This window comes from Crinia signifera, chromosome 4 (genome assembly GCF_055691185.1).
Source record: "Crinia signifera chromosome 4, ASM5569118v1, whole genome shotgun sequence".
NCBI lineage: Eukaryota > Metazoa > Chordata > Amphibia > Anura > Myobatrachidae > Crinia > Crinia signifera.
In genome coordinates this window covers 208442052-208454809 of record NC_139220.1, presented here as the reverse complement: position 1 = coordinate 208454809, position 12758 = coordinate 208442052, and the positions used below count along the sequence as shown (strand labels likewise).

The following is a 12758-nucleotide window of genomic DNA, read 5'->3' as shown; positions in this document are numbered from 1 at the left end:
TTATCTCTCTCTGGGTGTGTATGCTTTTGGCATGAATAAGCTCTTGTGTATACACAGGTTTCTGAATATATGAGCAGTCAGCCAAGGTTCTGGGTCAGTTTCACAACTTAAATGTTGTGTGCTGGTAAAACATTTCTTTTTTGTGAAAATCAGAGCAAAATATTACTGTGGTGTGCCCAAATGTGTAAAGGAGATGAGGTTAGAGATGTAAATGGGAGAGAGCTTTGGAAGTGAGTGTGAGAAGCAAGTTTACTACAAACATGGAATATCACATACAAATCTATCATAATCTAAATGGGAAGCGGTCATCTATTAGAATGAACTTAGGTCTACAGTCATTAGGTTGACCCCACTAGGTCGACATGAGGAAGGTCGACTGGTCATAAGGTCGACATGGGTTTTTCACTGTTTTTTGAGCCGACATGTGCCGACAGGCGGTATTTCATGCCCTACCATCCACTAGGGCGTGGTGGGAGAATAAAATAGTGTGCCGAGCGCAGCGAGGCACCGCGCCCGAAGCATCGCGAGCGTTGCGAGGGTCCGATTCTCATTGCCAACTGTGTCCATGTCGACTGTGTCGACATTCGGATCAGAAAACAGTGAAAAACCCATGTCGACCTTATGACCAGTCGACCTTCCTCATGTCGACCTTTATGCAAATTCGACCTTAAGTCATGTCGACCTTGGCCCATGTCGACCTTAAGTCAGGTCGACCTTCCTGCCAGTCGACCTAGTGGGGTCGACCTAATGACTGTAGACCTAAGTTCATTCTGACAGATGTACCACTTCCATCTAAATGGTAGACATAACATTTGCAATTGTGAGACATTGTATCAGAGCATACCAATAGGCATATTGCAAAATAAGTGTTCTGTGATGCACATGACCAAAGCAAATATATTATGTATAAGCTTCTGTTTATATTTGTCGTCACATTTACATTAATTTTTAATTCCTGTCTTATTATAAAGCTGTTTTGAAAGCAGTTTTCCAGAGTTAGTAGTAAGTCCTGCTTTAAGTAAATATTTAATCTTCAAACATATGATTGTGTGATACGACGTCAGTAAATACAATTGGTTTTACTGAAAGCATTCTTTTCATGCAATACAGTCGATGTTTTCGAGCACACAGATGTGTTTTTAAATATGAAAATAGAAAAATGGGTTCTAACTCCCACAAATATCATATGTGCTTCCTCAGTATAAAGCTGTGTGTTAACATTTTGAAATGGAGTTCATTTTATTATGTGTTGAAAGCCAAGTTTCTGCTTTTTGACCTTTATTACCAAGTTAGAGAAATGTAGCAGTGGTTTAACTTCACAATGCAATGTTTCCCTCCCATGTACATTTACTGAGGCGGGCTAGAAAAACTTGCCAAATTATTTTGTTAACTTTTTCCCAGCAAGCAGAACAGTTGCTTCTGGCTCTGCACTCTTGTGGGTGCATTCACAATGAATTTCCATGTTATAGTTGAGGGTCTGTAAGGAAACTTCAGCAAATGGCCATTGGTACATATGTATTCTATAATAATCCCTTTAATGCAGTCTATTTTTCATGTCCCCATTAGTTATTCTATTTTTATGTAGTTATACAGTACAATGATTTATTAATAATTTGTTGTCTCGGGAGCAGTTTGTAATCAGTAGTAATATCCTCACAGCCAATCAGTCTGAGGTTCTGGAAAACTCCATCTCGTACTGTTTTTCTTGGTCATTGATGGAACTGGGAAAAAAAGGGGGAAAACATTTCCTTTGTTAAAAGAAAATGACTGGTAGAGGGCAGTTGTTGGGGTGGTGGGAAAGCAAGTGTTCTTGGCTCCTCTTCCCTGTATTAACACATCTGAAAGGTGTGGAGATTTCCTCAGGTGGGTCCATGCAAGTCTCTGCCTGTCTCTGGAGAATAAAAGAGCCTTTCTTTATCTGTGCCAGGTGTGGCAGTCTCCTGTATTTGGTTAGAAGTAGAAAAATCTTCACTCCTCACACAAACTTTCCCGTAGCTTTTCTATATCATGGTGACCTGCTGCCTGTGGTTTCTGCCATCTTAAGATTGTATTTGTGCTGGCTTGTAGTTCACAAATAGGAATTAATAGCTCCGTGCTTTGAAAACCACATGTGTGAAGTGTCCGATTCAATGTCTTGTTAATATTTACAGTAGTAAACAGAAGAAAACATTAAACATTATACTTGGTTTCCTGGTTGATGAAAATGAGAGCTCTGTTGTAAATGAATATTTAGTAAAAGTGAGGTATACTTTTATACATAGACAGTGGCTGCTGCATTGGGGATGAATTATTTTCTACTAAAAACCAATATGAACTACAGTAACTGCTGAATATGATGATAGCACAGTCCTCCTGCGTTCTAAAACACTGGTGTCCATCTGTCAGTATATGAGTCACAGGAGACTTTCCTGGGTGCTGTGACTGAGCATCGCCTGGGAGTGGAAAGTTTGAATCTAAATTACTGGACACCACTTTTAGCTGAAATATCTTATATATACACATATCTCAGCTCCAGAGCATCACTCTATACTCTGCACCAGTACTTGAGGGGGCCCCAGAGATATCAGTGTAAGGGGATTTCTGTTGCTGGCCCTGCATGCATACCCATGTTGTGATCTGGATTAATGGTCATAATGGGGTGGGGTGGCAAAAAAAAATGCTGCACGTGGTTAAATACAGAGTCACTCAGCCACTCACATTGAAGTCCATACCTAAAAAGAGTGATTGCACCTACCATATAGCTGGTGGAGATTTCCATGTTGTGGCCAGTGGCAGTGCCGTCTTTCCCATTGGGCACGATAGGCAGCTGCCCGGGGGCCCTAGGACCTAGAGGCCCCCGGCCCAGCCCAATGGGAAAGATGGTGGCCGGGGTCCGGGAATCCGCTCACCCTCGCTGGGGGATCCGGGCAGGGGGATCAGGGCGGTGGCGGTAGCTAGAAGCCTGATTCGGCGAAGCTCTATTTGCCGGCGGGGCGGGAAGCGCTGTTGCATTTGAATAGACTGGCCGGACGCTGATTGGCTGAATTCAGAAAATCAGCATCCGGCCAGTCTTTGAAAAGGCAACAGCGCTTCCCACCCCGCCGGCAAATAGCGCTTCACCTCCTAGCTAGCAGTGAATTTAATTTCGGGGGTCCGTGTGCCGGGGTTCTGATCACCCTCACTGGGTGATCCGGCAGGGGGATCAGGGCATCGGTGGCGGTAGCTAGGAGCCCGAAGCGGCGAAGCGCTATTTGCCGGCAGGGGGGGCGAGAAGCGCTGCTGCATTTAAAATGACTGGCTGAATGCTGATTGGCTGAATTCAGCCAATCAGCATCCGGCCAGTCTTTTCAAATTCAACAGCGCTTCCCGCCCCCGCTGACAAATAGTGCTTCGCCGCTTCGGCTCCTAGCTACCGCCACCGCCGCCCTGATCCCCTTCCCCAGCGAGGATGGTCGGATCCCCGCCACCCGGCCACCATCTTTCCCATTAGCGCTATTTGCCGGTGGGGCGGGAAGCGCTGCTGCATTTGAAAAGACTGGCCGAACGCTGATTGGCTGAATTCAGCCAATCAGCGTCTGGCCAGTCTTTTCAAATGCAACAGCGCTTCCCGCCCCGCCAGTTAATAGCGCTTTGCCACTTCAGGGCAGGCTCCTAGCTACCGCCGCTGCCCTGATCCCACTGCCCGGATCCCCCAGCGAAGATGATCGGATCCCCGGCCGCCGGAAGCTGACTGGCTGCCGCACGGAGCCAGAGAGGTGAGGGTTGGGGAGGTGACTGTGGGCTCCTGGGCAAACTAATTTTTTTTTTTTTGGGGGGGGGGTCCAGTGAACTAGGTTGCCCAGGGGCCCTTCCTAATGTTAAGACGGCCCTGGCCAGTGGTGTGTCTAAAAGCATATCAGGTGGTAATGCAGTGTTATAGAAATATAGAATTTGACGGCAGATAAGAACCACTTGGCCCATCTAGTCTGCCCCTTTTTTTAAACATGTTACCTCAAACCATATTTGATCCTTCTTTTTTTGTAAGGATATCAATATGTTTATAGAGGTTTTTTTAATTCCTTTTTCCCATACCAATATTTACTAACATGACATTACGTTATGTTGATAACTATCTTTGCATATCTTGAAGTATCAAATTCTGCAACAAAAAGATTAATATTCCCCAAATATGGACCCAGATATTTTGGAGCCATCATTGGTACATTGTAACTCATTTAACTGTTGCTGAATTTGTTAAGCCAGTGGTTCCCAAACTTTTTTCAATCACGGCACCCCTAAGTATCAGAACATTTTTCACGGCACCCCTAGCACAAACGTTTCTAATTGAGAAGATAAGAATTAATATTAAAGTAAGTAAATTGTGTTTATATCTAATCCTTAGTGTCAGTTATGTGATGGGGGACAGAATTTACTTCTGTTTGTCCACAATTTGCCTAATACATTGGTCAAAAAATAATTTTAATGGGTCATGGACCACCAATCCAGGGCACCCCTGTAAATCCTCCAAGGCACCCCAGGGTGCCACGGCACACAGTTTGGGAACCACTGTGTTAAGCAAATGTCTAAAGCACATTTTTCCTTCAAATGCTGATACATACTGTATGTCTCACACCAGGGCTGCCATCAAAAATTGTAATAAAAAAAATCAGCTATTTTGGCCAAATATTATCAAGCCTGCCACCACGTCAAGGTAGACTCTCTAGGCAGGTCCCTAACCCCCCTTTTTAAATTAACCCTTTTAAAAAATAGTTTTTGTGGTAACTAAACATGAAAACAAAATTATATACGTTACCACCTATTATTAATAAACATTGGTGGGCAGCGGTGTTTAAATATACATTGGTAGCAGTAGGCAATGGCATATAAAAATATATACATCAGTGGGCATATAAAAATATATACATCAGTGGGCATATAAAAATATACACATTGTTGGCCAGTGGATGTATAAATAATATATACACATTGGTGGCCAGTGGATGTATAAATAATATATACACATTGGTGGGCAGTGGTGTGTGTATGAATAAAATAAACACATTGGTGGGCGGTGGGCAGTGTGCACGCATACTCTCCACCCCCACCCCCTTTTGGTACCTTAAGGCCGGGGACCGGGCCTGGCAGTGGCAGCTCCTCTCCATATCACGCAGCATGCATCAAGTCTCGTGAATGTGCTGCTGCGCTGCTCTTCCTCGGTTGTCAGTCTCAGTCACGTGCGGCTGTGGCGTGACGTCATTACGCCAATGTGGCTTCCTTTGCTGAGTCCCGGCGGCTGCATTGTAACACTGTAGGAATGATGCTGCATCATGTGACTGCGCAGTGAGTGCGCAAAGTCACAATGTGCCGCTTCGTCCGCGGCCACCAGGCTCGTAATCAGCTTAGAGCCAGGCAGCGGGTGGGCTCAAGCCGGGCACAGTGAAGGGGTGGGCGGCCGCGGGGAAGGGGGGGGTGAGGGACTGCTGGGGAGAGTTGCCCGGGCCTTACCCTCGGTCAGAGCCAGTGGGGCCTGGTACTTAAGTACCCCCAGACCCCCCCTGTCGGCCGCACTGTCTCACACTGTCCTATTACTGCTGTAGTACTATTCACATATAAGTCAGTAGTACAGTAGTTTTATACTAGTACGTCTAGAAGTAATATTTGCAGTTGATAAACTATTTATTATAATATTAGATGCATACTTTGCCAATTGTTATAATACTTAGGGGGGTATTCAATCGCCGGTGACCATCTCCCCACAGGGGAGATGGCCGCCGGGCCCTATCAATGTTGTCTTCCCTGACGGCATTGAGCAGGGTTTCTCGGCAGAACGAGCCCGACGTCACAAGCTGTCGGGCTCGTTGTCCCGAGAATGGCGGGGAAGTGATGAGCTGCCGGCTGCAGGTCGCCTCTTCCCGGCTGCAACTCGCGGCCACGCCCCCTCTCGTCCCACTGCAGGCGGAACATGAATCCCACCTGCATGTTCTCGGTCAAGCCGTGGCCTACACATTGAATACCCCCCTAAGTGGCTTGTTTGATCGCCTATACCGAAACACTGTACTTCTTAAAGTTGTGGAAATGGTTATTGTATCGGCTTATATGCCTTATCTATGTGAGAGCCATAACACTGCAGCATTAGTTAAGGATATAAAGGTTTGATGCAACAGTCTGATTTAAAATCTCTTATGAACCACTGCCTTCCATATGGGTAGTCCACCAACCAGTCATATAGATTATGGCAGTGCATACAGTATAAATGCATCCCAAGTATAAATGTTTCTATTGCATGCAGTGATATCCAGTTGATAGGTTGACACCATATTGTCGACATGAATAAGGTCAACATGGCAAAGGTCGACATAATTTTCCAACCATGTGGACTCCGATTGTTAACGTTAATTGTGCCGTGCTTGTCGACCTAAACAATGTTTATACTATACCCGTATACAACAGGTAGTTATCTATTTCACAATTATATGCCGTTGAGCTACCGCTAGTGTATAGTCTAATTCAGGGTTCCCAAACTATTTTGCTCTGGGACCCCTTCAGGCAATAAAAATGATTACAGGACCCCAGCGAGTTACATGTGATAAGCGTTTCCCCTGCCCAGTGCTTTCCTGCTCTGCAGGCTATAGGTGTTTTCCAGTGCGGCACCAATGGCACACACATACGGACCTGATAGGATGCGATACATCACAGGTGCTAAAAAAAAAAAAAGCACCTGCAGTGTACACTGATGCATCCGATTCCGATAGATCATATGTGTGGTACATATGATTTACAGCAGGCATGTCCAAACTGTGGCCCTCCAGCTGTTGTGAAACTACACATCCCAACATGCCTTGCCATAGTTTTAGTACTCCCTAATAGCAAAACTGTAGCAAGGCATGATGGGACTGTAGTTTCACAACAGCTGAAGGGCCATAGTTTGGACATGCCTGATTTACAGGTTCCGATGAGTACAAGAGAGCGGGTCGGATCGGATATCAAACAGGACCAATTTTGCCAGTTTTCATCTGATATATCGGCCCGAACAGTGAGAATCCGAGGAAAACAGGCATGTGTAGGGCACCTTAAGTCAGTGATGCAGAGAGTCTGAGGTAACAAACAATTCAACTGATTTCTCAGACTGCTTGGATCACTTGCTGAGAGATTAGAGAAGTCATCAGCCTGACTGTCAGCACTTTGGGGTCAGGACCCACAGTTTGCGAATCGCCGGTCTAGTTTATTGCTACAACCCATCACGTGGCTAGTAAGCCGTATATATCACATTAAATAGAGGTAACGGGCAGTTACTTGTTTGGACGTATACTGTAAATGTATGCAGCTAATATTTTTTTCTTTCATTTCTATTCTTTTGCTCTTAAATATTTGCTGATGGTCTTTTATGAATACTTAATAAAAGCTGTGTTTCAAAACACAGCGTGCATCTGTAATATCTAGACTTATTTTTTTTTCCCGATTTTTGTCGGTGGAAGCAGGTGATTAAATTACTGACCCAGAACAAGGTGAACTTATCTGGGCATAACTAAAGAAAAATTCACAAAGCACCTGCACTAATATTTGCTCTTTTAGCATCACACAGAGAAGCTGAGGGGGAAAGAATTGTGAATGTGGCTCAATAGAAGAGCATTTTAGAGAGCCAGGAATCATAGATATTTGTAAATATGTGCCTACATTTATTTAATGTATGGAAGCAATTAAATAATTAATACATCAGTTTGCAGTAATTTAGCGAAACTGGAATATATATAATAAAATACCAGAGATAAGATAACGCTGGCCACACATGATGTATCTGCAGCAATATCAGACAATTGGCCTGACATCAGAGCGTTCTTAACCTCTATCCATAATGATCGACAATGAATAGACCTTGTAGCATCTGTACAGTATAAAACCAGTCCAGCGATGCCAGTAGAGACGTAAGGGGGCCATACAAAACTATACTATAAAACTCGCTATCAGGCAGATGACCGATTATCTAACATCCTTAAAACATATATGTTCAGGATATCCGATAATCTGTCTCCTTATCAGTGTAATGGTGAGTTATCTGAGCATTTTCTGTCTGGCATACGAAGATTGTTTTTTTTTTTTTTTTAATCACCGAAAATTTGTGCTCATTTGTGTCCATGTACTGAACAATTCTCAGCCCAATGAGCCAATACTAGTCTGGTTGGGCTAATAATTGCACAGTATATGGGGACCTTTATGATAAATCCTACATGTGGTATAATATCTATCTCCTGGAGAAGCCATCATTGTCCTAAAAAATATTTATTTTTAATGTTCTTCTTTTTACAGGTAAATTGGCCAAGAAAAGCTCTATCCCTTGAAGAGGCCACAGATGTGCGGACAACCAATGTAACAGTTGCTGCAAAGTCGCCAAAGAAAAAAGGGAGGAACAGACTGCAAAGGTTGAAAGAGAAAAAGAAAGTTTGGAAAGCACAAGCCGCAATGCAGAGCAAGACATGAATCTAGTGATAGAAGGACTTGTATAGGTGCTATAAGGGAACAATTTTCACTGTCCCGTTTTATTCTTCAGCTGAAAAGCTTACACCATAAGTAGGTGTGTATGATGGCGTTCCTTACAGCTTTCTCATATGGAAGAGCGCTGGCACTAAATGGCCTTTAGCACCTCAAGCAGAATCCTGCCAAAGAATCAGACTATAGCCCTGGAAGATTCGCCTCACAAAGTGAGCCAGCTAATGGGTGACTTGGAATAATTATCAGTCTGACCTTCCCCAGGTTTCGAGTGGTTGACAGTGACTGAGAAATAACCAACTGGTATTAACACATCATATAAAAATAAAATGCATCATTGTTTCTCAAAGAATAAAGTCTAATTTTGAGAGTCAAATTAATGTACTAAATTATTTGGATATTGTTTTAGAATCCCAAAATAAATTGTCATGTAGCTTCTAAATCACCATCAGCTTAGAGTAGAGCTCCGTGCCAAGTGTAGCAAGTTACTGGGGCCACACTAACCTTCTGAGCCTTCTGATGTTTAATAGTTCACCATTGTGATCAATATGCTTTTTTAAATGTATGTGCTATGGATTGGTAATGCACATACATTAGTTATAAGCTCTCTTCTAGACCTACTTTGCCTTTTGATTTCAATCTTGGGTTGTAATTTGTTCAGTAACAACAATGAGAAACCTTTGTTTGTGTCATTTATGTTCTCCTGTTGTCATTTGATTTGGATGACATACAGCAAACCCATTTTTCTTAATGTAGGGTCACTGCACATGGTATACAAGCATAAATCATAGCAAATAGTAATTTAATGATTTCACTGTAGGAGTTTCCATTACTACTGAATCATGTTGAAAATTATGCATATCTCAGATTTCATTGTCTAAAGATCTTTATTCCACTGTTGAAACCGTTACAAGACCTTCTTGCTATTGTTGTCTTGAATCTTTCAGGATTTCTTGTTGACATCTCTGACTTGTTAAAGACCTCTGCTCATATCTCCATGAAAACTTCTTCTCAGTTCACTCAGAGCAAGAATATTACTGCTATGCTATACATAAGAACTAGGTCCTCGTAGAATAACCCGCAACCCAGGGTGGGGGTGGGAGGGTCCGCATATGATTTAACAAAAGGGTATATGATTTTCCAGCCTCAGTAGTTACGTCTCATGTTGCTGCTTCAGAAGAAGCATCTCTTCTGTTAAGCCCAAATTTAGGCTCATAAAGTGTCCAATATTATAACCTCAGACTGGGAGCTGGATTTGCAAACCCCAGGAGGGGTTTGAACCCCAAGGGAGGTGTCCAGGTCCAAGACCCCAGGTAGAATTCATAGTCCTCTTAGAGTGCTACCAGCTTTAAAAATGGGTTACCTGAACACCCAGATTCTGCCTCCTTCAATTTTAGCTGTTTTAAGTGTCTCCTGACCAGATCCATTATATCTGTCCGAAGACCCCTTTGGTTGCAGCCGATTCAATGGTCTCCATACTCATTCCACTCTCCTCTGTTTGTCTGAAGATTCCTCCCATTCCAGCAGGTTCATGCTCATCCAGACATAACCCGCTTCCATCAATTTATCTGGTTTAGGGGGGTATTCAATGTCAGGGGAACGGCTGTCTAGCAAGCTCGACAGCCGTGCCCCTGTCCCGTTCTCGCTTTGCTCGCCTGGAGCTCTGCGGTCGGAATTCAATGTCCCGGCCGCCGAGCGGCGAGAAAGGCGCGTGGCCGCGAGTTGAGGACGGAAATAGACGAGCTCCGGCCGGGAGCTCGCCTATTCCTGGCTTTTCTCAGCAGAACGAGCCCGACAGCTTGTGATGTCGGCTCGTTCTGCAGAGAACCCCTGTTCAATGCTGTCGGGGAAGACAGCATTGAATAGGACCCCGCAGCCATCTCCCGGGAGATGGCTGCGGGAGCACGACTCAGATTGCATACCCCCTAAGTCTCCTTTGGTTCCAACTGCTTCAAATATATTTGGACCCAATCCAGTCCCTCGGTATGTCCAAAACTTGCTCTAGTTCCAGCTAGTCTAAGGGGGATATTCAAACCTCCTGCAGCCATTCGCGACGGGGGAGATGGCTGCGGGGCCCTATTCAATACGGTCTTACCCGACAGCATTGAACAAGGGATCTTGGCAAAACAAGCCCGTCACAAGCTTGTGTCGTGCTTGTTCTGCCGAGAACGGGCGAAGCTCGCAGTCACGCCCCCTTCTCGACCCACGGCAGGTGGGACATTGAATCCCACCTGCAAATTTTCGGTCAAGATGACCGAGAATGGGATAGGGTCACGGCTGTCGGGCCAGCCCGACAGCTGTGACCCTTCATTGAATACCCCCTAAGTGTCTCTGGACCAAATCCGGTTCTACTCGTGAGTTAAAATAAAAAAGGTTGTTCAAATTTTTTGGAAGGAGGACAGATGTTTGTCACCCCTGTATGATGCCTTACCTTAAAATGTATCAACATTTTCACAATATTGACATTAAGACCATGTTGATATTCTAGTGTCCACAAACAGACTGCATACCGTTTTACATTAAATATGTTTTTGTAATTGATTGTATGTATATAATCAATTTTTCTTTAAACTGAAATGTTTGATTGTGGAAATATGCATCTCATCAATTTAACAAAAAAAAAAACTATATTTGGGCATGACATAACCTTGCTTCGGGTGCCATGACTTCCTGTGCAGAGCATCCTGTGTAGGATAGTCTGCCAGGTGGCTCTTTAATTTTTAAGGTCCTCTGAGCCTTCCTTTGGCGCATAAAAGTCTGTGACCTACTGTTTGTCAGGTGCCAGACTAAAGGCCCCCATACACTATGCGATTTGGGCACGATTTCACCCGATTCGGATGAATCGGTCCAAATTGCACGTGTAGACATCATGCCCAACCCGATGCGCGGTAACTTGAACATCGGATCGGAGTCGGGAGGTTGGACGGGCTGCACATAAGACTTGCTAGTCAAATGCAGTCACATTTCTGTGTTTGGCTTGTAAATGGCAAGCCATATGCTTCTTATGTGGCTTACACACACACTGAGTGTGCAGAGCGATGCTAGATTGCTCAGCACACACACAGGGATGTGTAGCACTGTGTGCTGAGCGAGTTGTCAGCGCCAGTGTTCTCCAGTGAGAGTACACTGGCGATGACAAGATTTATGAGCCCTGCTCATTCTTCTACTGGCAATAACGACGCGTGGTACCGCGCACAACTATCGCTATGGCCCTGCACACACAGCGATGTAGTGTCTTTTTCTAAGCGCCCTTTATACTGTACACTACTGATTTCTATTGCATGATAAAATACATGTTCTGTAAATATTACACAGTTTAGGGACCCTTCATTAGAAGCATAAGAGGTACAGTAGGTGGGTTTTTATTGTTATTTTATTACAAATGCTAGTTAGATTTTAGGGAATATCATAAACAATGTTTAAAACAAATGGTACTTGTGTAGTTTCACGGCGGCATGCCTACACTACACTGTCAGCGTAGCCCAACGGCAGCCTAGCATAGTTAGTGCAGTGTCCCAGCGACTGCCCTGTGTAGTCAGCATAGTGTCCCCGTCAGGCAGCATAGTCACTGTACTGTCCCCGTGAGCTGCAGCTCAGTCCCCGGCGTCCCTGGCAAGCCTAGTCACACACTGCCGGTAACCGTCAGATCCCCAACGCTGGTGGAGAGGCACTCCCATCTGCCTGAGACGCACGAGCGTCTCAAACGCTTGTGCGTCTCAGTAATTCATGCGGCAGGGTATGGCAACCCTGCCCGTGTCTGCTTCAGGGAGAAGTTAGGGTTTTGGTAGCGCTTGCGTCTCGTGCACAAATGGGGGCGGTGCACGAGGACGCATTTAGCAGTGCTTCACATTAAATACTGGCAAATGCCTCCATTTCAAACCCCCACTATCCACATCAGCCAGAAGCGTGGCGAGCGCACGCAGTACGCGTCCTCCTGATCTGTTCAGAAAAATTAGCGCGGTGAGCGGAGGCGGAATACACGTCAAGTAAACCGCGTCCCTTTGCGGGGCTCGCTGTGCTCGCCATGCTTCGAGCTCATCTTACGCGTCTCCACGGGGCTTATAAAATCAACTCCATGCCAATGTGGGTAGTGGCGGTATGAATAGGTCGGGAGGACACGTACCGCGTCCCCTCGCCATGCTTCGGGCTGACGTGGATAGTGGGGGTGTTTCAGAAACAAAGTCACACCTGTCATGTCAGGCAGGTTAAAAATGGTCAATGGTTCCCACACAATGTAATAAGCGCTGACACAACACTGACTACGCTAACTGCGTGACACTGACTGACTACGCTAACTTCGTAACTTGATAATGTTT

General features: G+C 44.8%; 1 protein-coding gene across 4 annotated transcripts in view; it reads left to right on the top strand.

Annotated features, from left to right (window-relative positions):
* Window positions 1–9095, top strand: part of ICE2 (interactor of little elongation complex ELL subunit 2) — a 98885-nt gene extending 89790 nt beyond the window's left edge. For 2 of the 4 annotated variants that reach the window (XM_083183645.1, XM_083183643.1), the window contains exon 16: window positions 8263–9095. In XM_083183645.1, the coding sequence (XP_083039771.1) occupies window positions 8263–8433 (171 nt within the window). In that variant the 3' untranslated portion in view covers window positions 8434–9095. The remainder of the gene's footprint in view (window positions 1–8262) is intronic. The other 2 variants (XM_083183642.1, XM_083183644.1) reach the window with 2 other exon arrangements.
* Window positions 9096–12758: the final 3663 nt, after the last annotated feature.